The sequence below is a fragment of the Cyphellophora attinorum genome (genome assembly GCF_001299255.1).
Source record: "Cyphellophora attinorum strain CBS 131958 chromosome Unknown Contig19, whole genome shotgun sequence".
Classification (NCBI taxonomy): Eukaryota; Fungi; Ascomycota; class Eurotiomycetes; order Chaetothyriales; family Cyphellophoraceae; genus Cyphellophora; species Cyphellophora attinorum.
Genome location: NW_017253247.1, coordinates 414,288 through 436,379, shown reverse-complemented (window position 1 = coordinate 436,379; position 22,092 = coordinate 414,288). Strand labels below are relative to the sequence as shown.

Sequence of the window (22,092 nt, the reverse complement as noted above, 5' to 3'; positions counted from 1 at the left end):
GCCGTCGTTGTCGAGATGACCTAGCTGGCGAAATTCGCGCTTAGGTTTATGCATCCACTTCTCCCACATTCGACATCCGTTCGTGAGAACGAATGACCCTCCCCATGCGAACCAAGGCCAAAACGAGGCCCTCATTTGGGCAGACCCCTTGTCGTGCCCTTGGCAGCACGCGATTTGCTCCGCCCCCTCGGAAAACCCATGAAACGGCCGGCCTGATGTTACAAACGCCATCGAAGATACCTCTGTCGATTACCGGTAAGAGTAGTAAAGAATTGTCGGTATCTCCCCGAAAATCTGGTCGAGAAGAAGAAAGGTTGTATGAAGACAATCTATCAGGAACTTCGAAAAATAAATGCCGAACCTCTCTTCAGAAAGGCGATTTTGGACGAGTGGCAGGCCGTCCAAGAAGGCTGGAATCTGGAAGGAGATATGCTAAGATGGACTTTTGATAAGTGCCCACCGGGTATCAATGCAGATGCGTCGTGTCTGTTCCAAAGACTATCCTCCTCCGGCCGTAGGATTTTAATTTATGTCAGATGGCATTAATGTTGTTACATGCGGCGAATCCAAAGTGGAAGTCGTCGCAGTTATTCAGCCTTGGTATCAGGCGATCGAGACCGATCGATTGATGGCTGAGCCTGTTGACTCGGAGGGGAACCGGGGTTTGAGGGCGGTGAGTTTGGAGGTTCGCTCTCAAGAGCTGCAAGTGCACTGAAGATGTTTGTTAGTGGGGTCGTGGTTACGAAGGTGTGGAACTTACCTGAAAGCATTTGTACTCGACTCATCCTTCTTCTCTTCCTTCTTGGTCGCAGGAGGAGTTCCAGTTCGGCTGCTGGCGTTGCTATCGTCACCACGGTTGAACGCGCTTCCAGGACCGAGTCCACGGCGGCCACTGTTTGTGCGAGGACCGAGCAGAGCAGGTCCCATACCGCCAGTGTTGCTAGCATTGCGATTGCTTCGTGAAGCGCCGAGGCGTCGAAGGTCGTCTGTTGCAACTCTGTTGGAGTTATCGGGTGGTGGTACTTGGCCGTATGAAAAGCTTCGAGCGTCGCCGCGACCCATTGGCATGGGACCGCCACGACCACGGTTAGCTTGCTGAGCCAAGCGGGCAGCCTCGTCTTTCTGTGCTTTGAGCTCAGCCTCTTCGTGTATTTGTTGAATGGTCTTGGGGCCTTTCTCGTCGTCCTTGGAAATCCAGCCGTTCTTCCGAAGGTCGATGATGTCCAGAAGCATGAACTTCAAGCGGCTGTTGAGATCAGGCAAGTTCATGATGACCTTGATGCGCTCAAAGTAGACATCCATGCGACCTGCGGCCTTGCTCGAGGGATCGTCTAGTTGACGACCAATTGTGCGAAGCAAGCTCGTCAAACTCTCAATCTCAGCCTCATCAGGAGTACCTTCGTAGTCGACAAGCTTCTTGACACATTCGTGCATGATGCGCTCGGTCAACATGCCGAGCTTGAAAAGCTCTCCAATGAACTTTACCAGACCCAAGCCACGTCTCTTTGCAGCCATAGCAACGTAGTACTCTTCAGAGAGAATTGCGGCTTCTGCATCTTGGCCCTCCTTGGGCTCAGGAATATTGACTTTCCAGCCACGCTCGAACTCTTCTTGACACCGGTTGAGAAGGTATTTGCGGAACAGATTGCCACCAGTGACGATGTTGCCGTTCTTGTCTTTAACGTTCTCGTCCTTGATCTCCGCACTCATGCTCTGCAGTGTCTTGAGACAGAACTTGGCATACATACTGGCCCAGTGCGCCTCATCAGTAGCCTTCTCGAAAGTGAGCTGAATGACTTGTCGCAGAGTGCGACCATCGGACTCCTCCTTCGACTGAGCTGCAATGGCGAGGATCTGGTCGGCGATCCGGTCAAATTTCTCCGGTGTCATCTTGTTGAGAGCGGCTTTGACCTTTCGCTGCACCATTTCGGGGTCCATGTGCGCTTCGCCACCAGGAGCAGGGCCCAAGGACGAACCTTGACCCACGCTACGTGGTTTCCAGCCAGTGGACGATACCTCGAGTGAACCAACGTTCATACCAGCGGTCAGCGGCATACTCTTGTTCTCTTCGGCGACCTGCTTAGCAGATCGGTTGTTGCGCTTGCTTTCGGCACGAGATCCACCACGGCTCTGTCCGACGCGAGGCGATCCTGGTGCCATGGTGTTCGACGGTTGTCGGCCCATTGGGATTCCGCCGCGACCCATGAAAGGATTGCCCATAGGCATGCCGCGACCCATGGGTCCAGCCGCATTGGACATGGCAAAGCGTTGTTCAGAAGTCGTATTTGGCGGCAGTGGCGCTCTGTTGAATGCACCCATAGGCCCGGCGAAGTTGTTCTGCGGTGCTCCTCGCTGCGAGAATGAGCGACCACCCATGCCGCTGCTTGGGGTTTTTGCAGTGCGAGCAGACTGTTCGCCATCTCCCATGACATCTCTGATCCGAGCATCCCAGTCAAGATATGGCTTCTCCTTGAAGATGGGCTGGAATTGTAACAAGAAGGCTTTGTCGTACTTGAAGCCTCGATTGGCGGGAGCGTTCTCATTCAAAGCTGGGTTGGGCGACGCGATCTCGGATGGGTATGTTACCTTTGTGAGATCACTCAGCTTCTTGGCGGACTGCAAGGCCTTGAGAGTAGCGCTCGGCTCAGGTGGCTCAATTGGCTTCTTGGTGTCGAGGGTCAGCTCAGCGGCTTTGCCTCGTTTAGCACCCAAAGCTCGGGCTGGAGGTGGCATCGACACGTCTGACACAGGCGTAGCCGCACCGCTGGGTCCAGATGGGGTGGCCTCGGCGGGCGTGTCAGTGGAGGCTGGAGTCTTGACGCCGCTCTTGAGCTCAGCGAACAACCGCTTGGATTCATCGTCGCTTGGGCCACCGCCGTCACGCTCCTTCTCCCGCTGAGCTTCGAGTGCTTCGGCCTCGCGCTCTTGCTCTCGCATAGTACGTTCATACTGCTCGGCTTCTTCTTTCTCACGCTGAGCCTCGGCTTCCTTCTTGACTGCCTTCTTCTTCTGATACTCGGCCTCTTTGCGAGCTTCTTCAGCTTCGATGGCTGCATACTCTGCCTCGATCGCATCATAGTCGGGTTCGTCAGAGTCTGCAGCGGGTGCCGCAGGTGTAGCCTCCGCTGGAGCTGGTTCCTCCTTGGGGGTATCCTCAGGCTTTGAGACTGGAGCTGTCTCCTGCTCGCTCGCTGCCTGTTCAACAGTCTCGGCTTCCTTTTCAACCTTGTCAGCAGTAGCCTTGGCCTCTTCTGCCTCGACCTTGGCAGCGTCGCTTTGCTCTTGGTGGATCTCGGCCTGTTCCTCGACGACACCTTCCGCCTTTGCTTGTTCCTTCGCCTGCTCGGCTATTCTCTGCTTGACAGCCTCCTGCATAGCACGCTTGCGCTCCTCATCAGTTTTGGCGCTTACACTCTCTGTGCGTGTATGAGCTTGGTCGACAGCGCTTGGTGTGCGACTGGGCGGCGTCGGGTTGGATGGAGTGACAGCCGAAGCGACAGCAGAGCTGGGTGCAGGTGACGCTGGGGCTTTGTCTTTGAAACTTAGGGCTTCGCCAGTATTCGGGTTCTTGATGACAATAGCGACCTTCTTCTTCTCGGGAATGGAGAAGTTGGAGCTCTTTGAAGGTTGTGACATGCTCGGGGTGCGCGAGGTCGACGAAATTGGCATCGATGACGAGGGTAGCGAAGGGGTTTGAGGTTGATGGCCAATGCTGGACCCGGGACGGTCTGGTGCATTAGACATTTGCGAAGAGGCACGAGACATGGTCGGGGCTTGACCCTGGTTGCTGTAAGCTGGCTGCATGTTGGCTCCGTAGCCACCAGGCTGGAACTGCCGAGGAGATGGCTGATTGGGATAGCCATATTGACCTTGCATCATGTTGTGCTGGTAATTCATCTGTATGCTAGGATCGACTTGCATAGGAGGGCCATTCTGCGGTTCATTTGTCAGCTTCTGGCGCAAGGACTCAAAGTTGCCACTTGCAGGGGACAAGTCAGGAAAACGATGCAGATTCAGGCGAGCAACGTTGGCAGGGTGGTTGTCGGAGGCTGGATCATGGCTGTAAACCATTCTGTCCTCGGACGGACTCTTCATGCGGCCACGACCACGACGTGCACCGGGGAAGGAGTCCCCACGGCTGCCACCGCGCGTCTTCCCTGTCTTGCCTCGAGTCGGCTCTGTGGACGGGGAATGTGCAAGGGCATAGGAGAGGGGAATTACTTGAGGGGCTCCATAAAAGTACTGCTGATTTGGCATGCCGTTAGGTTGTTGCATAGGCATGAACATCTGTTGTGGGGTACCGGGCTGGTTGTTCATCATGGCCGGGTTGCTTGGTCTCATGCTGGGCGAGCCTTGGTATCCAGGGACATTGCGAGCACCCTGGTAGGGCATGCCACGACCGTTTGACTGCCCGCGGTAAGAGTTCTGGGGGGAGAAGTGAGGCATCTGTGGCTGCTGATGGTAGCCGCCATTGTTGTAGCCTCCTCTGCCTCGACCGGCAGGGCTCTGGAAATTTCGGGGATTTGGGCCGCTTGGGAGGGAGGGGTTGTTGCCATAGTCGCTCTGCATGGAGTGCGACGATCCACGGCGGTCGTGGCTACCGAATTGGAGGCTAGATACAGATCGAGGTTGGCCCTGAGGAAGGTCAGTACTTGCACACACACAGAACACCGCTGTGAGACATACCGAAGGGTCAGTTTCGCCTGAGCCTGACTGGCCAAAGACCATGCCGTTTTGACCAAAGTTTGAGGGAGGACGAGAGCCACCGCTGGGCTCGCTCGGTTGAGGGATCGGAGATGGGGCGGCATGGGGAGACGAGGCTCTCTGACCCTGGCCAAGTTGATTGACTCCGAGATTGGAGTTGTTGTGCGGTGGCAGAGAGGCATTGCCCATCGCAGGTGAGCTGCCAGCAGTATTGAAGGCTCCGAATTGGACTCCTGGCTTGTTCTGCGGACCGCCGACTGCGCCACCGTTGTAGTTTGCCCCAGAAGGAGTGACCGTCATTGAGGACTTGCGAGAATGGTCCTGGCTACCATTTACAGTAGGAATCGCAGGAACAGTCTGATTGTTGCGACCATTTACGGAATCGCCTTGATTTTGCGCAGGTTGAGCGCTTCCAACTGGTTGTGTGGCCATGTTGGAAGACTCGAATGCATTGAGGACTTGAGACGTCGTTGTGGCGGGCGTCGGTTCAATCTGGCGTGAGGATGCCAAATTATCGACCGAGTACCTTAGAGCTGAAAGAGGCACAATGCTGTCGCAGCAGGGCCGGCTAGCGTTTGCCTTGTGTGTGAATTTTTGTGAAAAAGGTACTCCACGTAGTTAGGCGGCAATTAAGACCTATGCCGGACTGTAGTGAATGAGACGATTTCGGATAGCGATACTCGAAGTTGGCGCAATCAGTCGCACGGCAGTACGAAATGAGCGACTAGATCGAGTGAACGGCAGCCGGTCGTCGTCTGCTTGTGGGAGTAGAGAAGAGCTTCTGGCTGCGGCAGAAGAAGTCTCTACAAGGAGTGGAGATGGTGGACACGGGCAGTTCAGGTTGAGGCGCCTGTCTGTGCCGTGATATTTCTCGGTTGATGTGGTGAAAGACCGTGTAAAGGACTGTGCCTCGAACAAAGGCAGATTACAGCACAATCAACTCCCACTTGACAGTGAGAAAGATGATGACAGTGGTGTGGTGATAGAAGAGAGATGTGGTGAAGTTGGGCGATAGATTATGCGTTTAGAAAGAAATTTTGGCCTCATGAAAAGGGAGATGCGCTAAGAGACGCAGTTCAGGCTCAGGCTCGCCGGAGCAGCAGTCCAAAGCCGGCTCCACTGCCAGATGCCAGGGTCATCGTTAATTGGCTGCCAAGCTTAGTTCTTTTACGGTACTGCTACAGGGAATTGCCAGCAGCCCAGATTTATTAATGATATTATTGTTTCTACTTCTAAGGACTGGTCTTGCCCGTACTGCGAAGTCGCTGCAATCGGAAGGTCCAACTGTCCACTGGCTGAGACGTGGCAGGCGCAGTCTTTCGTCGAGTCGCTGCGGAGTAACACAATGACTGCTACCGAGCCACTCTCTGCTTTACGGCCTGGTCACAGTGACTCACCCAGACGGAAGTTGAGTCCTGAAAGAGGGGCTAACAATAGGTTTACCACGGCTCAAGCACGAGACAAAATATCCAGAGGCCCCTCATGAAAGAATCGGCTGGCATGTGGTAGAGGACTCCCAAGTTGGAGACAAGAGTCATCGATGGTTAAGTCCGCTACAGATGCGGTTCATACGTGACCAACACCGTCATGCAAGATGCAGTCAGACTGTCATCGCCAACCGACAGGCCAATGCAACCATTCGAAAGAAGCCTCAGGCTTTTCTGCGATTCGGCTGTTTGGCTGGTCTGTCAAACGTTTCAAAAACGCTTCCCCGTGGCGGCGGCGATCCACTCAAGAAGATCCGCGGCCATCCTCACCAGCCACAGGCACACTTCCAGCTACCCTTCCAGAAGCAAACATTCAATATTGGTCGAGAACGAAAAGCAATGGCTGCGGAAGACTGTGATATTTAAGCTGCATCTTCCGCGCGATTGCTGTTTCTACCTATCGTCGCGCTTAGATGTATGGATGACGCGTTGGCTGGTCAAGGAGTCGCGCACGTGTGCTTGCTTTTCTCAAGGGATGAAGCGAAGAAGAAATCACGGCTCTCGCAGCCGATTTTTTCTGACCACCCTTCGACTTTCTCCAACCAGGAACCTTGCTCTCCTTATGTCCGAACCACGTGTCGACGCGATTTCGCCTTCGTTTGCGTCCCGATTAAAAGGGTCGTGCCGTTGCTTCATCCGAGTAGTCTGAACTCGAATTGTATGGTGTGATGTCGCATATAGTCAGCATCATTCAATATCCAACCAGCCATCCTCGCGTGGTATCAGACATCATCTATGCACGCCTTTGCTATCTACCAGGGCCAGGAACGCGCTCAAAGTGATTCATATCCACGACATCAACGCTTGGCTTTAGGCTTCTTTGCATTCTTTGCAAACAACTCTTCCGGCGGCTCGTCGGACTCCTTTCGCTTGCTCTTCTTTCCACCGCCGCCATATTTGGCCTCAAGGTTGGCGAGAAAGTTGTCAGACCTGCTCTGGCCACGCTGCTGAATGAGCGCTTTGAGTGCATCCTCGTCGTTGCCCTTTTTCTTGCTGCCATCGCCGAACAACTTGTCTTTGACCCCAAGCTCCTCCGCCAACTCCATCGCCTCGCCTTCCTCTGCCCTGGCTTTCGCAACGCGCTGCTTCCTGCTCGCTTTCGATTCCTTGGTGTATGCCTTGTACGCCTGAACGGTCTTGTCCTTGATTGCCTCGTCGATAATATGCCGAAATCGTTCGTCATCGTCCAGCACGCTGCTGCACATGACTTGTTCGTAGATAGCATCCATATCACCTTCCGCTTCCTCATATGCCTGCAGAATATCATCCCGCTCCTCTTCCGATCCCTGATAATCCTTTTTGATCTTGTCAATCATCGCTCCATCTACCATGGCCGCAGACTGCTCTCGGAAGAAGTCAGTCCAATTGAAGTCATCGTCTTCGAGGTCGAGGGACTCAGAGGTGTTCCCAGTAGTGTCATATCGCTTCCTTCTCCGCTCATCTGACAGAATAGCGTATGCCAGAGCGATTTCCTGGAATTTGAGATGTGCTGCGGCCTTGTCGCTCTCTGCAGCCTTGTCTGGATGATGCTTGAGCGCGGCTTTGCGGTAGGCCGACTTGACATTGTCTGCTGTCGCTGTCTTCTCGAGACCAAGGACCTCGTATGGATTGATTGATGTGGGAGGTTCTTCGAGTTCGATGCTCTCTTCTTCGTCTACCACATTCTTGGCTTTTCGTGCCATGATTGTGACGCTCGTAGGCAAGACCTGTTCTGGGCGGAGTCAACTTTGGTAGGTATGCGTCTACGTCTACGATCGATCAAGAGTCCGTAGCGATTCAAGGAGATTCTTGTGTATATACTGCTCAGTAGTAGGTAATGTTGGAGGCCGTTGGAGAGACGATTTAAACGCGTGAGACCACTTAAAGACGCGTGCCCTAGGGGCTACGTCACAGGCCACCCACAGTAGTCGCCCTGGACTTGGCTCTCAAGTCTGGCTCACTTCAACTTCATGTCCTATCACTTCTCCGTCGATATGTCTCACGGCCAGCACGTCGAGTATCTGCGACACGCTCTGTCGGAAGCTCAGAAATCTCCACCAAAGCCTACAAACTTCCGTGTTGGCTGCGTGCTGGTCTCGTACCGAAAGCCACAGGAGCCCCAGATCCTCTCAACTGGCTACACGTTGGAGCTGGAAGGAAATACACACGCTGAGCAGTGTGCACTGACAAAGATGGACGAAGCGCACCCTCGCGAGGGAGGACTGCCTAATATCTTGACACAAGGCCTGAAGGTCACTCTATATACGACACTAGAGCCCTGTTCAAAGCGTCTGAGTGGGAATACACCTTGTGTCCAAAGGATCATTGATACGCGACAAGGAGATCCTGAGGGCGGTGTCAGAAAGGTCGTCTTTGGTGCTAAGGAGCCCAATACTTTCGTACAAGACAGTCAAAGCTGTCGGCTGCTCACAGAAGCGGGTGTAGAGTGGGAGTATATTCCCGATTTGGAACAGGAGATCCTTGCCGTTGCTATGGAAGGCCACGACAAGAAAGAGTCAAGCGGTGCGATCAACCCTTCCACAGAGTCAAGCTCAGGAGCGCCAGCAGAACAAAGGAAGGAGCCAACGAACAAGGAGGACCAGGTTACCAATATTGACGACATCAGCCTGAGGAACGCAAAAGGCAAGAAGAACAGCCACGCAATCCCATGAAGCGGATGATGGAGCTCTGATCTAATGAAGGGTTTCGTAATTGAGACCATTCCGCTCTCGTGCGTGCTTGCACGAACAAACCATGTTGAACACGGTCTGCGTCCCACGGCATCTATTCATGAAGTACCAAGATTAGCCTGAAGCCACTCGGGCACTTTCGGTGGCTGGTTCCACGCCTCCTGCCAGGATGATCGCCATGCTGAAGCTGACGCTGGCACAGCGTAGATGGCTGTGATGAACGTTGCTGTCTCCTCAGCAGCATCCATACTTACAGTCAGTGTCGGAAGGACTGTTCTGCTGGCTAGTAAGTTGCTGTTAGCATCTTCATCAATGACTTCGCCTTTCCTCTGTCTCGTTCCGAGCTCTCGTATTCCAACAACGCCAACTATCGACACAGCAACTGCTTCTTGGTCGGATTGCTCACGCCCTTCGTTCTCGGCAATACCAATATTCAGCATCCTTCCATCCGCCCTCTTCTCACCAGCCATTGCGAACCCGCCCTCGCTAAGCATCAGCGCCCTCCCAGTCCTGATCCTGTGCATCCTTAGGTGCCAGTTCGGATATCCAGCCGACGGAGGCACCAAAGTCGTCTCCACGAGCACATCCTTCCACGGCTTCCACTCCGATATGAGCACAGGCAACCCTTCCCTCTCCTCAATCCTCACACTCAACGCCACCCTCCTGACCTTCCACGTCTCACCTTCGTCATCCGAAAGAGCAAGCATATTATCCCCTCCGATCGCATTCACGAAATACCCTCCTGTCGGCACACCATACCCGAACGCCGAGCTGTAAGCAAACTTCCCATACTTACTCTCTGCTGCCCTCATCGGGTAGTGGCACTGCTGCCCTGAGCTCAACAAGAAGGTGTGTCCTTTATTGCACAGTATCTGTTTTGGCTCCTTCATCACCACCACATGACCGCCCAGCTGGTCCAATTGCGGGTAAGCCTCCTCCTCCGCCTGCCAGAAGGGATGCTCCTCCGGACACGCCAACGCCACAAAACTCAGCATGAACCAGTACGGCGAGCCCGGCGAATTGTAGTTCTCCGACAGGAACTGGTTTGGGTAGCTGTATCCAATACTGAGCGTGCCCTGTGACGTCAACATGTCTTTCTGCATGGTCCACCAGCGTAGATTCCTGAGCAGGAGGCCCTTGACGACACCCCAAGTGAGCGGCGCAGGCAGTTCGAGATCCGCGTACGCGACTGCCGACCAGAAGCCTGCCATCGCGAAGCGGTAGGTCAGAGAGCGGCCGAAGGTTATTGCTCGACCTGTTCAGCACGCTCAATCAGCATCGAGCGTCAAGGAGGAGGGGAGTGACACTCACCCTGTTCATCAAAATATCGCACGAACCCAACCGCAAACTCCCTCGCCCACCCCCTATACCTCTCCGCCCTCTCCGGATCCACCCCACCCCTAATTTTCACGTAGATCAACTGCAACAGCTGTATTGCAAAGCTCCCAGAGTAGTAATCCATCTGCGTATACCCTTCTGGCCCATCATTACTCCACCCTTGGCCTCTATAGAAGCTCTCCAGCCGGTTCAGATCTCGGCTCATCTGCTCCTCGTCGACCTGCACCACTTCCTCACCATCGTCAGTACCACCACCCGGCCTGCCCTCCCCAGCACACTTCCAAATCGCCAAGTTTGCCATAACACGAAACCACAACCAATTCGTATCCGGCATCCCCTTTCGATTGACACTTCCCAACCACATCACCACATTTCCCCTCTCTTCTCGCGTCAACGGCTCCCAGAACCACTGCGGGCTTACCAGTAATCCCCACGCGAGCGGACACATCTCCACCATGCGCTGGTCGCTGTCCTCGCACCAGCCCCAGAACTCGGGATGGGACGGTTCGGTCCCATTCCGCAGACCCTCCAGCCAGTGTGCGTAGCACGGGAAGAGGTCGCTGTGGGGCGGACTGCCGCCGTTGGCGTCGCTGGTCGGAGTTGGTGCGAGGGTCGGCGTTTCGCACGCCAACAAAGAGCCAACGCCCCACATAGAGCGCGAGAAGCCTTCCAGCTGCGCCGCGGACTCGTCGAAACGGGTGCCAGTGGCACCCAGTCGCAGGCGGGTGGAGTGTGGGGAGAAGAAGGGAAGGAGAGGGTTTAGAAGGGAGAGGCATGCTTGCGCGAAATCTGATCTTGACCGCAGCTGCGAGGGGTCTAGAGCTGTGAAGAATGGCGGCGAAGCGGGATTGAGAGAGGTGTCTGCCATGCTGCTCGCTGTCGCCTATCCTCAACTGGGCGCTGTGAGCAGAAATCAACGTAGGCGGAATTCACGAGACGGAGTAGGTCGCTTTGACCATACAATGTCAGGCAACAGAAGGACGAATATTGATCCTCCGGGAGTCGCGCGCAGCGTAGGAAACGACGCAGTCTCACCTTTGACAAGAAAGCTCTACGTCCTCATCTCGTGCTTTGATGGCCACACGGTCATAGTCTCACGACGTTGCATATCCACAGCTCAATTCAGCCAAATATGTCAAGCGCCGGTGGGGGTAGTTGAGGAGTTGCAAGTGTATTGCGGGGACTACATGTGTGGAGATCTTGACATGTTTGTCAGCTGTTTGGGGGCTTGTGTATTCCCCAAATCAGCGCGGGGGCATACAGGTGTTCAGGTCTTTGCTTGTATCCTCATACGGGACGCACTTGTGGCCACACGGGAATACGCTGTACCGCTGTCGAAGGCATGTCATTATGTCACGGCCACCATGGCTGCGCTTCAGCGGATTGGGACTGATTCTCGCTGCTCTGTGCCTATCGGCAACCTGTAGGTGGCCTTGGAACATATGCAGTGCCGTTCTGGTGTCCTGAAGAATTCTTCTGAGGATCACTCACAACCATGTCCGCTGGTACCGATACAAATGCGGATCAGCCGTCCAGCAGAGCCCAAGTCTGATCGTCGACAGTCGTAAATATGATACCAGTCCCCAGTAGCTCCTCCGCGCCTTTGTATACATCCGCCGTCGGCATGCCAGTCGTCGATGCAATCATCTGGAGATGCAAGCCTTCGTTGGCCTCGGTCGACTTCAACGCCTGGTACACCTTCCGGGCATAGCTGGACATTGACGGCAGGCCGTTTGACGTACCGTCATACCCTTGTTGCCCCCCAGCACCGTTTGTGGCCTTGACCGCGCCTCCCGCACCGGTGGGTGGGCCTCTTGTGAAGTGCAGATGGATGGCGGTGGCCTCGAGCAGGTGATAATTGATCTCGTTATAGTCTGTAATGGGTCGAATGATGTGCGCGCCGACATGTCGCTTGTTGTTGAAGGCCTTGACTCTTCCGTATACTCGGCAATACACATCTTCAGCCAGCTTCGATTTCGATTCGACGTCCATGGGGTCGTCTTGCGCATCGGAGTCGATCCATTGCTTGACTTCGATTATACCGGTGCCGTCGTCGACTTTGTAGGTGATGTTGGTAGTCTGCTTGCTTATGTTCCGTATCTGGCCAACGAATGTGGTCTACTAACATCAGCGGGACGTCGTCTCGCGCTGTTGAGGGTACCCTTACCTGTGTGATTGCATCACCGTCAATCTTGAAATCGGCATCGGGATGTGGTTGTTGTGCATCGAGCAATTGTTTTATTGTGACGGGTCGCACTGTGTCTTTGCCATATCCTTTCTGTACTTGACGTCAATAGCCGCACAACCATTTTCAAGAGATGCATACGCTGCCACCTGCTTGACTGCTGCCGGGCTCGCCTCCCATAAAGCCGCCGCCATCGGCCGCACCGTTCGCTCCGTAGGACGTCGTGTATTGCTGTCCGTAATCTGACATTGTCAGCGCACAGAGTCTCCACCGATAAGCACGTTGACCCACCCATGGCTGTTTGCGATCCGTGTCGTTCTTTGCGTACAGAGGTGTGTAAGGTACTTAGGTACTGTTTGGCAAAGCAGCGATATTTTGCCTGCGCTGCGGGGAAGGCACAACGCGTCGCGTCCGCAATCAATAAATCCAAGTCGGGTCTAGCTCCGAGACCGTCCAGCTTTACCCCTTCTCGGATCACTACAACTCCCCCTCTTACCTCCGCCTTCTTAGAATCAGCTATCTTGTACAAGCTTCATCTGTGGTGCAGATGATGGCTCAAACCCTCTTCGCTCCCCACCTGCCATCAGGCAAAATGAAAGCAGGTCACCTCAGGACCTTCTTCTGGAGTTATTAGGAAGACTGATCACGCGATCCTCGTGCATGTATGAGGTCTAAGCCTATGACCGAGATCACAAGAGGCCTCCCTATCGACTTTAGCCCAAATGGATGGTCAACTAACTAAAGTCCTTGTCACATTACACGACTGGTAACACATGGTTGTAGGTTGCTGTACCTGACGATACTTGGAGGGGTCCCCGCGATTGTGATTTCCTCCTGCCCATGCCAAGAATACCACGGCCATGGTGCACGAGCTGATAGTTCATCAGCCGCACCATCTAGAGACACCGTGACTTGTGTGGTAAAGTCTGCCACGCAATCTGACCAGTGACACCGGTACATCAATACGAAGTCGAACCTTCCAGCGCACCCTTTCCTAGGTTTCCAGTAAAGCGGCTGTTGCTTGGGTGTTATAATGGCGTCGACGTGCGAAAATAAAAGCGACGAGCTGGCGCCACCAAATATAACAATGATCTCTACAGGGTCTTCACTGTGCAGCGCCCGCCGCAACTCAACAAGATCTTGGCAATGTATGCTATGACTTTCGCCGTGGTCGCGGCTATGATCACCTTGGCCTGTACAGCTGCGCCGCCGCGCGATTGCTTTATGGGCACACCGCAGCAGTGCAAGAATGCTCTCTTTGCCGACCAGTCCTGTCGAGGTCTCAACGTAACCACGCGAGATGGCTGGAAGCGTATGGATTGCGACTACGTGCTGTACGACGTACGCGCTCCGACGCCAACGGACAAGTGGCTCATCGTCCATGCGGGCGGCTGCGACAGTTACACTGAAGATGTCGGCGACTTTTTCTCTCAACAAATGGACCTGAATGTTTGGGGACTACGCCCTTGTGGTGGTTACGATGAGAGCGCATGCGCGAGAAACAGTGGCTACGACATCTGCGCTGCCTTGCACGTCTCATTCTTGTTCCCCTCGCTTGATCAGGGTCCGGATGTGATCAGGCCGTAAGTCTCCAGCATACTTCTTCACTTGTCGAGCTGCCGCCGTGTGCTGACCGTCGCATATAGATACGGCAATGGACTTAATGCCCCAGCTCTGGTCGACATCTACCACACGCCCAACACGACCATGCTATTCCTGCACCAGTACGGGTCAAGCAACACTAGCTATAGCTGGTATCCAGCCGACGGGTGCAACTCAGACACAAAACCTTTGTACATGTGTGTCGCTGGTATCGAGAAAGATCACAGTACATATACCGCCAAGTTCGACGCGATCAAGTCACTTCTCGAGGCAGTCAGCAATACGCCGGAACTCCCTTGCAAACTAGAGGTCATCGATGCAATGCCTTACAGTCAAAATCAAACGGCAGATATGCCTTGCACTGGTATTCTGCGTGGGTACAATGACCCCTCAAGAGTGGGCGGCGATGTTGGGCCTGGGACTGCAGTCAACTGGGCATGGGAGATGACCGGAGTTCAGCTAAAAGCCGTGATGCTGGCATCGGAAACTGAGCCGGATGGTCAGTTGGTTCAGGCGTTTGAGAAGGCGATCAGTGTAGCTTTGTGTCAAGACTTCGATTCGGCAGATGGGTGCATCGATCGCGACAAGTGACAAGCTCGTTTGAAGTCGTGAGCCGTTGGACATCCCAGGAGAAGTAACCGAAGTATGCCTTCTTCCCAACAGATCATTGAGAGGCAGCTGCTTCAGAGCCGATCTCGGACAGTGTCTCGATATATAGGTATGAGTGACAAGACAATGCGCGGTACAGTAGCAAGATGCGAAGCAGCGCAGAGCAAAGTGGTATATGACCTTAGTGCTGTGAATCTGGATGGCAAGTGAATGCAGGGTTGGGTACTCAATTCCCGAGGTCAATTGCAGTCTTCCTTCCAATTCTGTAAGTCTCGCTTGGTGACCTTGTACCTTGTAACAAGTCCTGCGTCACACCTGCTGTACCGTAGATAGATCAGCTTCCCTCGAAGCTGTGGCATGGTATTTGCGCTACGTAGTCCGGGGCAGTAAGCGGAGCCGAAGACTTTTGCGTGCGCCGGCCGATGTGAGAGGTGGGGCCAAGGCAGGGCAGACTAGGAGCCGGTATCGATAAGAAAAAAGTCGCCCCAAGTGCCCGAGTCACTGAAGACTGCGATGCTACGACTACCCACAGTCCATAGCAGTGTTAGCCAACATGCGGGCTCGAAGGTCATCTCCGGCGCGGTCGGAGACCGAGGTAGATATTGGGCAGTCTCTGTTCACGAAGAACGGGCGAGGAGCGTCAGCGAGTGACAGTGAGGGCGAGGATGAAGTCACCAACAGCGCCGCTACGCCAAACGATGGCTTGGACTTCATGGCCACCGATACCGATGTCGATGATGACGAGGATGTAATAGCAAAACAGCTGGCGGCGTCACAGCGGAAGGCGACAAACCTAAAGGGCAAGTCGGTGAAGAAAGGCGGAGGCTTCCAAGCGATGGGCTTAAATGCCAACCTGCTCAAAGCCATTACGAGGAAAGGCTTCTCGGTCCCGACTCCGATTCAACGCAAGACAATACCGCTGCTGCTAAACGATAAGGACGTTGTCGGAATGGCGAGGACTGGCTCAGGCAAAACAGCAGCGTTCGTCATACCTATGATTGAGAAACTGAAAGCACACAGTCCCAAAGTGGGCGCCCGAGCGCTAATCATGTCTCCGTCCCGAGAATTGGCGTTGCAGACGTTGTCAGTTGTCAAAGAGCTAGGCAAAGGCACAGATCTGCGTTCTGTGCTGCTCGTGGGCGGCGACAGTCTGGAAGAGCAGTTCTCAGCCATGGCCTCAAATCCAGACATTGTCATTGCTACTCCTGGCCGATTCCTGCATCTGAAAGTCGAAATGAATCTCGATCTGCAAAGCATACGCTATGTTGTCTTCGACGAGGCTGACCGACTGTTCGAGATGGGGTTTGCCGCTCAGCTGACCGAGATTCTGTACGCTTTGCCATCGTCACGTCAGACACTGCTGTTTTCTGCTACATTACCCAAGTCTCTGGTCGAGTTCGCCCGTGCCGGCCTGCAAGAGCCAAGTCTCATCCGCCTCGACGCAGACAGCAAGGTCTCGCCGGATCTGCAAAGTGCCTTCTTCACTGTCAAGTCTTCTGAGAAGGAAGGTGCTCTGTTGCACCTGCTGCAAGACGTCATTGGTGTTCCTACAGGCTCACAATTGCTCTCGACAGATGGCGAGCAGAAAGGGTCCAAGAAGAGGAAGAGATCCGAGAACGAAAGCAGTTCGAAAGGTGTATCCAACCAGCACTCGACCATCGTCTTTGCAGCGACAAAACATCATGTCGAATACCTCGCCAACCTGCTGAAGGCAGCCGGCTATGCCGTATCGTACGTCTACGGCTCACTCGATCAAACAGCACGCAAAGAACAAGTCCAGGCCTTCCGATCACACCAGTCGAACATCCTGGTAGTCACAGATGTGGCCGCCCGAGGCATTGATATCCCTATCCTGGCGAATGTCATCAACTACGACTTCCCATCACAGCCCAAAATCTACGTCCATCGTGTAGGCCGCACAGCGCGAGCAGGCCAGAAAGGCTGGAGCTACAGCTTCGTGCGAGATGCTGACGCTCCATACCTGCTAGATCTCCAACTCTTCCTCGGGCGCAAGCTCATCGTCGGCCGGTCTGCAGGTTCGAATTTCGACCTCGCGACCGACGTCGTGGTCGGCTCACAGCGACGCGATGCCATGCAAGCCCAGACTGAATGGGCAAGTAATACACTAGCATCGGACGTAGATCTAGCCGCACTGCGGACAGTGGCCTCCAAAGGCGAGAAGCTCTACCAGCGCACTCGCAACTCAGCATCGTCCGAAAGCGCCAAGCGAGCAAAGCAGCTAGTCGGCAGCGACTCATGGACCGAATTGCATCCCATGTTTGACAATGACAACGACGGTCTCGAGGCAGCCCGACAAGCCATGCTGGCTCGCGTTGGAGGCTTCAGGCCCCAAGAGTCCATCTTCGAGATCGGTGCTCGACGTGGTGGGCGCAAGAATAATGAGGAAGCAGTCGATGCGATTCGCACTATTCGGCACACGCTGAAAGTGAAGAAGCGGAAGTCCCAGGCAGCGAAAGAATTCGAATCGCAAACTGCTACTAACGAAAACACCCACGACGATCCATCCGAGGGTGACGCGGAGCTCGACCTAACAGGACCAGACATTCTGTCAGAAGCATCCGATTCCGAGCTAGAAGTGACCTTCTCAACTGGCAACAAAAAGTCCAACCCAGATACTCACTCGAACAATACCTTCAAAAGCAGCGAGTACTTCATGTCCTACGCCCCCGAAGGCAACGATCTGGACGAAGAACGTGCCTACGGCGTCCACTCCGGCTCCAACACCAACTTCGTCGAAGCCGCCCGCGGAGCCACGATGGATCTCGCCGGCGATGAAGGAGCCAAAAACTTTGGCGAGGCCCGCAGCGTCATGCGCTGGGACAAGCGGCACAAGAAGTACGTCTCGCGAAACAACGACGAGGATGGATCAAAGGGCAGCAAGTTAGTCCGTGGGGAGTCCGGTGCGAAGATCGCGGCGAGCTTCCGTAGTGGAAGGTTTGATGCCTGGAAGAAGGCGAATAAGATCGGGAGGGCGTTGAGGGTCGGTGAGAAGGAGAGGGAAGGGGTTGGGTCCGTGCAGAGTGGTTCGAGGATGGGCAACAAGCGGTTCAAGCACTCGAAACTGGATGCGCCCAAAGCGGCGGATAAGTTTCGAGATGATTATGAGACGCGCAAGAAGAAGGTTGCTGCTGCGAAGGAGCGGGAGCAGGCAAATACGGGCAACAAGCGGGAGCTGCATTCTGTTGACGACATCCGTAAGGCGAGGAACCTGAAGCAGAAGAGGCAGGAGAAGAATGCGAGGCCGCAGCGGAAGGGGAAGCGATAACAGACGTCAACGACAAGGCGTTGACGCAGGTTCACAGGGCCTGTATGTGGTGCAATGCATGCAGAGACTTCCGCGCCCGACTTGGCGAGCTGTGGTCAACATGTATGTGTCGCGTGCCGCTTCGTAGCTCTGTAAATGCAGGGGAAGCGCTCCATGGTAGTAGTCATTAACGATCACACTGCGGTCGGCTGGGGCTAGTCTCAGGTGACGAACTAGACACGACTACGCCTTTTCATCGCATACTGGCGGTCACTAGCAGAGTACGGGTCAACCAGCTGTCGCAGAAAGGAGATCTGAACAGGGGGATCCGAGTCATCCGACATAGGCGGTGTGCTGACTTGGTATGTTTTGAAATGCTCCATGTCTTGTTTTGGAGCCCTGCAACGAGCACGATTCCCTATAGAGTGACATGGTCAGCTGCTGGGAGTTCGAGATGCCTTGGTCGCGCTACGAACCATTTCATAGAGAGCGTTTGCTGCAAGGCAACCTCGGGAGCGGCATTGGTGCGTGGAGCGTGCTCCAGAGATCATGCTAAGCCTAGTGGCTACGTGGTTGAAACCAAGCCCTTCGACGGGCGGGTCGCGTAGTCAAGGTGTTGCTGTCCGTTGCACGGGCCGACTTGTCGGATCCGAGAACACCTCAAGTTAGCAGCGACATTCCCTCGGGGAAGGAAAAGCTACATGGAGCTTCGTTGGAGCTATGGTTCCTTTTGCTGCATGAGGTCCCACGTAAAGTGGCGCCTCTAGCAGAACAAAGTTGCATGCTTGTGAAGCTCCTTGAAATGGCGTGAAGCATGCTGACGTTCCGTTTCCCGTGGAAGTGAGGACAGCATGCAGTAATCTCTGAGGATGCGAATCTGCTACCTGTGTCCGTGACGAGCGGTGATCAGCAGCATTTCTGCCTTCGTCGTGATGATTGCTTCCATTCTGCAGGCTGAAGATCTCACTAGCAGCTGAAAGCAGGTGTTGTACTGTGCTCCAAGGTTGAAGTCCGTTGAAGGCTTGCAAAAGGGGCACACAGTCAAGGATCCGACAAGCTGGGTCACCACATGGTTCGGAACACGTAGGTTTTGCCTTTGACAGGTCGGTAGGTGCAGGTTCTAGCGCAGGGGAATCGCCGGGGCATTGAATGTTCCTGGCTCAAGTGGCTGCACAAACAAGCCCGTTAGAACCTTGCCTGGAAGATCGGCATCAAGAGTTGCGAACTTGATGAGAGCTCCGAAAATTCTGTCCAAGTTCTAGCACCCTCGGGAAAGTCAACAGCCCAGAGGTCCGTCATTGTGCACCATTTGGGTGCACCTAGCAGCGGGCGAAAGGTCAGAGTCTCCGAGTCGAAGGCTAGTCGTTGTACTTAGCAATGCTGACTGTGTGCGATGCGTTGGGTGACAATAAGAGTGAGGCATTGCTATCAACGATGGTGTGTAGCAAAGGTTGAACAGCAGAGACACCGCCACAGGCACGAGTATGGCGTTGTGGCGGGGCTGGCTGAAGTCGATCAAGCTGACGCGAACACGGTTTTGCTCGTATATTGTGGAGCCATCAACTTTTGTGATATCCGAGGTGATGAGAAGTACGTATGTTTTATCTTGATGTGCAAGCTAGAGACACGCAGTGATATTGTGGTGCTTGCGTAGTGATGTCGTCTCGCAACGGACAATGCTGCGGCAGGAGTCAGAAGTCAGTGAATCCTAGATAGGCAGGAGCCTGCAGCAAACGGCAGGAGGACACCCTCAAAAACCGACGGCTTGAAGTCACGACTTGAAGCTTTTGATGGACTTTGGGGGTAATGGGTCGTTTGCTCCTTCGACAGCTTGAGCAAGCGAAATCTTTACTAGGTCGTCCGACATCCCAGGTCCAACGCAAGCTTCGCGAACGTCAACACACGTCGGACAATGTCCTGGTTGCTTCTGGGCTTGCAGAAGACTCCGTTTACGAGCGTCCTCCTGCAGTAGCTCGGGGATGCTTGTTGGCAGACATGCAGTGTCGGCGGTCAGAATCAAACTTCTCCGTTGGTAGCACCATTACTGCACGGCCTGCGAGCTGTTGCTGTTTGAGGACTTGACCATGAGTCGCCCTAGCGTCCTCAGGTTGGGTGCCGCTGCAATAATGAATGCGCATACTTCTCTGGTCGCAGAGACTTTGCCTTCTGTGAGGTCCGTCTTGCGGCTGCGGGAAGGGGTCGCCAACTGCACGTCTGGCTTAATTTTCAATTGGATGTCATGATCATTCGTGGTCAAATGGCCACAGATCTGCTCGTATCTGCCCGTACGGCTCGTTGGATTTCTACTGACCATACCTAGGTAGATGGCGACCATGCCAATGCGCAGCATACACAGCTGTTGGAAGCCTAGCGCGTTCGCACGTGCCACTCACGTGCGCTCAGGCTGCCAGCAGATCATCCCTTCGCCGCCTCGATGGACGATCGCTTTTGTTCCCCCAGCATGTTGCTGGCAGGCTTTATTAGACTATGCATTATGTGCAGGTAAGGACTCGCTCGAACTTTTACCGCTTGTCCCTTGCGTTCTTTTGATACATGTTGTACATTTCCGCCATCTTCAAAGTGCTCCGAGTTCAAATGCAATGCTGAACGCTACAATTTTCGTGATGTTGTACAGTTCTCAATCGTGTCGCGGACCTAGGATCCCCTGGATGTCCATCTTCGGTCGCTTGGGGTCTGGCTGCCTCGTAGTCCCTGTTCCTCCTCTTGAAGACTCAGGCGGGTATTGCTGCGTGCGCACGTCCGCTGAACCCGCCAGAGACGGATCGACCGAGGGACGATCGCTCGTTGGTCTGATCGGAGGTAACTGAAGACTGGGAGAGCCACCTGCTGATGCTGCTGGGCCGTGCGGCGGAGGCGGAGGATACTGCGTACGTGGGAAAAGAGCTCCTGGGTATCCCGTAGGTGGCGCTGCTCTTAAAGGCTCATTTGAGTAGCCATAATTGGAAGGGTAAGGTGCGATCGCCCTCGCCGATGGACCGGGCGCTGCGTACAGAGGCGGTGCAGGCGCGTATGAGGAGGGTGGGTAGTTTCTCGACTGCACAAATTGACCCATCGCAGTTGCCGTACTTGGGCCAATGGAAGGTGCCGCATACAAGCCATATGGTTGGCCAGGCTGAAACTGAGATCGCGTTGGATCGTACGTTGGATGAGCCTGTAGAGGGCGGAACGAGCGCGGATTACTGCCTCCTGAAGCATAACTCGCCGGATCCGTGGTTTGCATACGTCGTGCCGGGTCTGTGAGCATGGAGGAGTCCAATGACCGACGCATGGATGGGTCTTCTGGTCGCAGAGGCGGTCTGCCTCGCTTCTTGTGAACTACGTCCTCGCACGTATCCTGTGGACTGGTTTAGCACTTGCTTAGTAGGCCGGACGAGCTCCCCTCGACTTACCTCCTTGCCACTTTGTACACATCTCCGACAAGGCCTTGCGTTGTCGCACCGCAAATGCTTCTTCTTGCAATTGATACATGCTGACGCAACGTGAGCTTTGTTCTTACGTGTCGTCCGCGGTGAAATCTGTCCGCTCGAGAACTGCTGGCTCGTCGGGCTGGGAGGTGGCGCCACAACCGTAGGACCCGCCCCGTATGCCATGTGCTGCGGCGGAGGATAAGGTAAGACGGCACTGGGAGCTTGTGTACCTGCGTAGCCAGTATACTCTGCCTGAGGAGGCCGAGGCGTCACATAAGGCGGCGGTAATGGTGGTGGATATGACGTTGCAGCAGACGTCACTGGTGGCAAGGACTCGGATCTCTTTCGACGGCGTCCAGCAATTTGACGAGGACTAGGAGGGTCTTCGGAAGGAGGCGAGCCTGACATTGGAGGCGACGGGAGGGAAGCCCACACGGGCGGCGGCAGTGGTGTCGGCAGCGTGAGATTGGCCTTGACTACTCTTTGGTCGATGCTTGTTCGATGTTCCTTGAAAGAGGGAAAGGAGAGAACGGCCTCGCGTTGCTGTGGACACTGCATGGATTCCAAGATGTCGTCCCAATTGCCAGCGTCAGGTTCTCATAGATCTCACACGATTTGATAGTCGAGACACCTCACGGCCCGATGAGGTACTGAACGTACTCGTCTCGTCGACAAGGCTACCAAAGGCAGACAACGGTACACTACGCGAGTTGCTGAAAAAGTCCGGTGGGTCTAATGATAGGACGTGTGCTGAATGGAATGTGGGATGCAAAATGACAGGCTGAAGAATGATCGGTCCCGAGGA

The 22,092-nt window shown here is 54.5% G+C and overlaps 7 protein-coding genes across 7 annotated transcripts; 3 read left to right on the top strand and 4 right to left on the bottom strand.

The window, feature by feature from the left end:
• Nucleotides 1–587: 587 nt before the first annotated feature.
• AB675_12132 (Eukaryotic translation initiation factor 4 gamma) lies at nt 588–5,136 on the bottom strand (the record flags this gene model as incomplete). The annotated part of the gene is made up of 3 exons (XM_018141038.1): nt 588–711; nt 761–4,635; nt 4,687–5,136. 3 exons carry the CDS (start codon nt 5,134–5,136, stop codon nt 588–590), a joined length of 4,449 nt encoding a protein of 1,482 aa, XP_017998238.1.
• Nucleotides 5,137–6,988: 1,852 nt separating this feature from the next.
• AB675_12131 (putative J domain-containing protein) lies at nt 6,989–7,873 on the bottom strand (the record flags this gene model as incomplete). The annotated part of the gene is made up of 1 exon (XM_018141037.1): nt 6,989–7,873. One exon carries the CDS (start codon nt 7,871–7,873, stop codon nt 6,989–6,991), a length of 885 nt encoding a protein of 294 aa, XP_017998318.1.
• Nucleotides 7,874–8,164: 291 nt separating this feature from the next.
• On the top strand, nt 8,165–8,842 carry AB675_12130 (Bifunctional protein RIB2; the record flags this gene model as incomplete). Its single annotated transcript, XM_018141036.1, has 1 exon — nt 8,165–8,842. The coding sequence occupies one exon, from the start codon at nt 8,165–8,167 to the stop codon at nt 8,840–8,842; it is 678 nt and encodes a 225-aa protein (XP_017998288.1).
• A 116-nt stretch (nt 8,843–8,958) lies between these two features.
• Nucleotides 8,959–11,066, bottom strand: AB675_12129 (uncharacterized protein; the record flags this gene model as incomplete). The annotated part of the gene is made up of 2 exons (XM_018141034.1): nt 8,959–10,115; nt 10,172–11,066. 2 exons carry the CDS (start codon nt 11,064–11,066, stop codon nt 8,959–8,961), a joined length of 2,052 nt encoding a protein of 683 aa, XP_017998394.1.
• Nucleotides 11,067–13,538: 2,472 nt separating this feature from the next.
• On the top strand, nt 13,539–14,576 carry AB675_12127 (uncharacterized protein; the record flags this gene model as incomplete). Its single annotated transcript, XM_018141033.1, has 2 exons — nt 13,539–13,966; nt 14,030–14,576. 2 exons carry the CDS (start codon nt 13,539–13,541, stop codon nt 14,574–14,576), a joined length of 975 nt encoding a protein of 324 aa, XP_017998360.1.
• A 571-nt stretch (nt 14,577–15,147) lies between these two features.
• Nucleotides 15,148–17,880, top strand: AB675_12126 (ATP-dependent RNA helicase dbp10; the record flags this gene model as incomplete). Its single annotated transcript, XM_018141032.1, has 1 exon — nt 15,148–17,880. The coding sequence occupies one exon, from the start codon at nt 15,148–15,150 to the stop codon at nt 17,878–17,880; it is 2,733 nt and encodes a 910-aa protein (XP_017998283.1).
• A 2,617-nt stretch (nt 17,881–20,497) lies between these two features.
• AB675_12125 (uncharacterized protein) lies at nt 20,498–21,845 on the bottom strand (the record flags this gene model as incomplete). The annotated part of the gene is made up of 2 exons (XM_018141031.1): nt 20,498–21,214; nt 21,270–21,845. The coding sequence occupies 2 exons, from the start codon at nt 21,843–21,845 to the stop codon at nt 20,498–20,500; spliced, it is 1,293 nt and encodes a 430-aa protein (XP_017998313.1).
• Nucleotides 21,846–22,092: the final 247 nt, after the last annotated feature.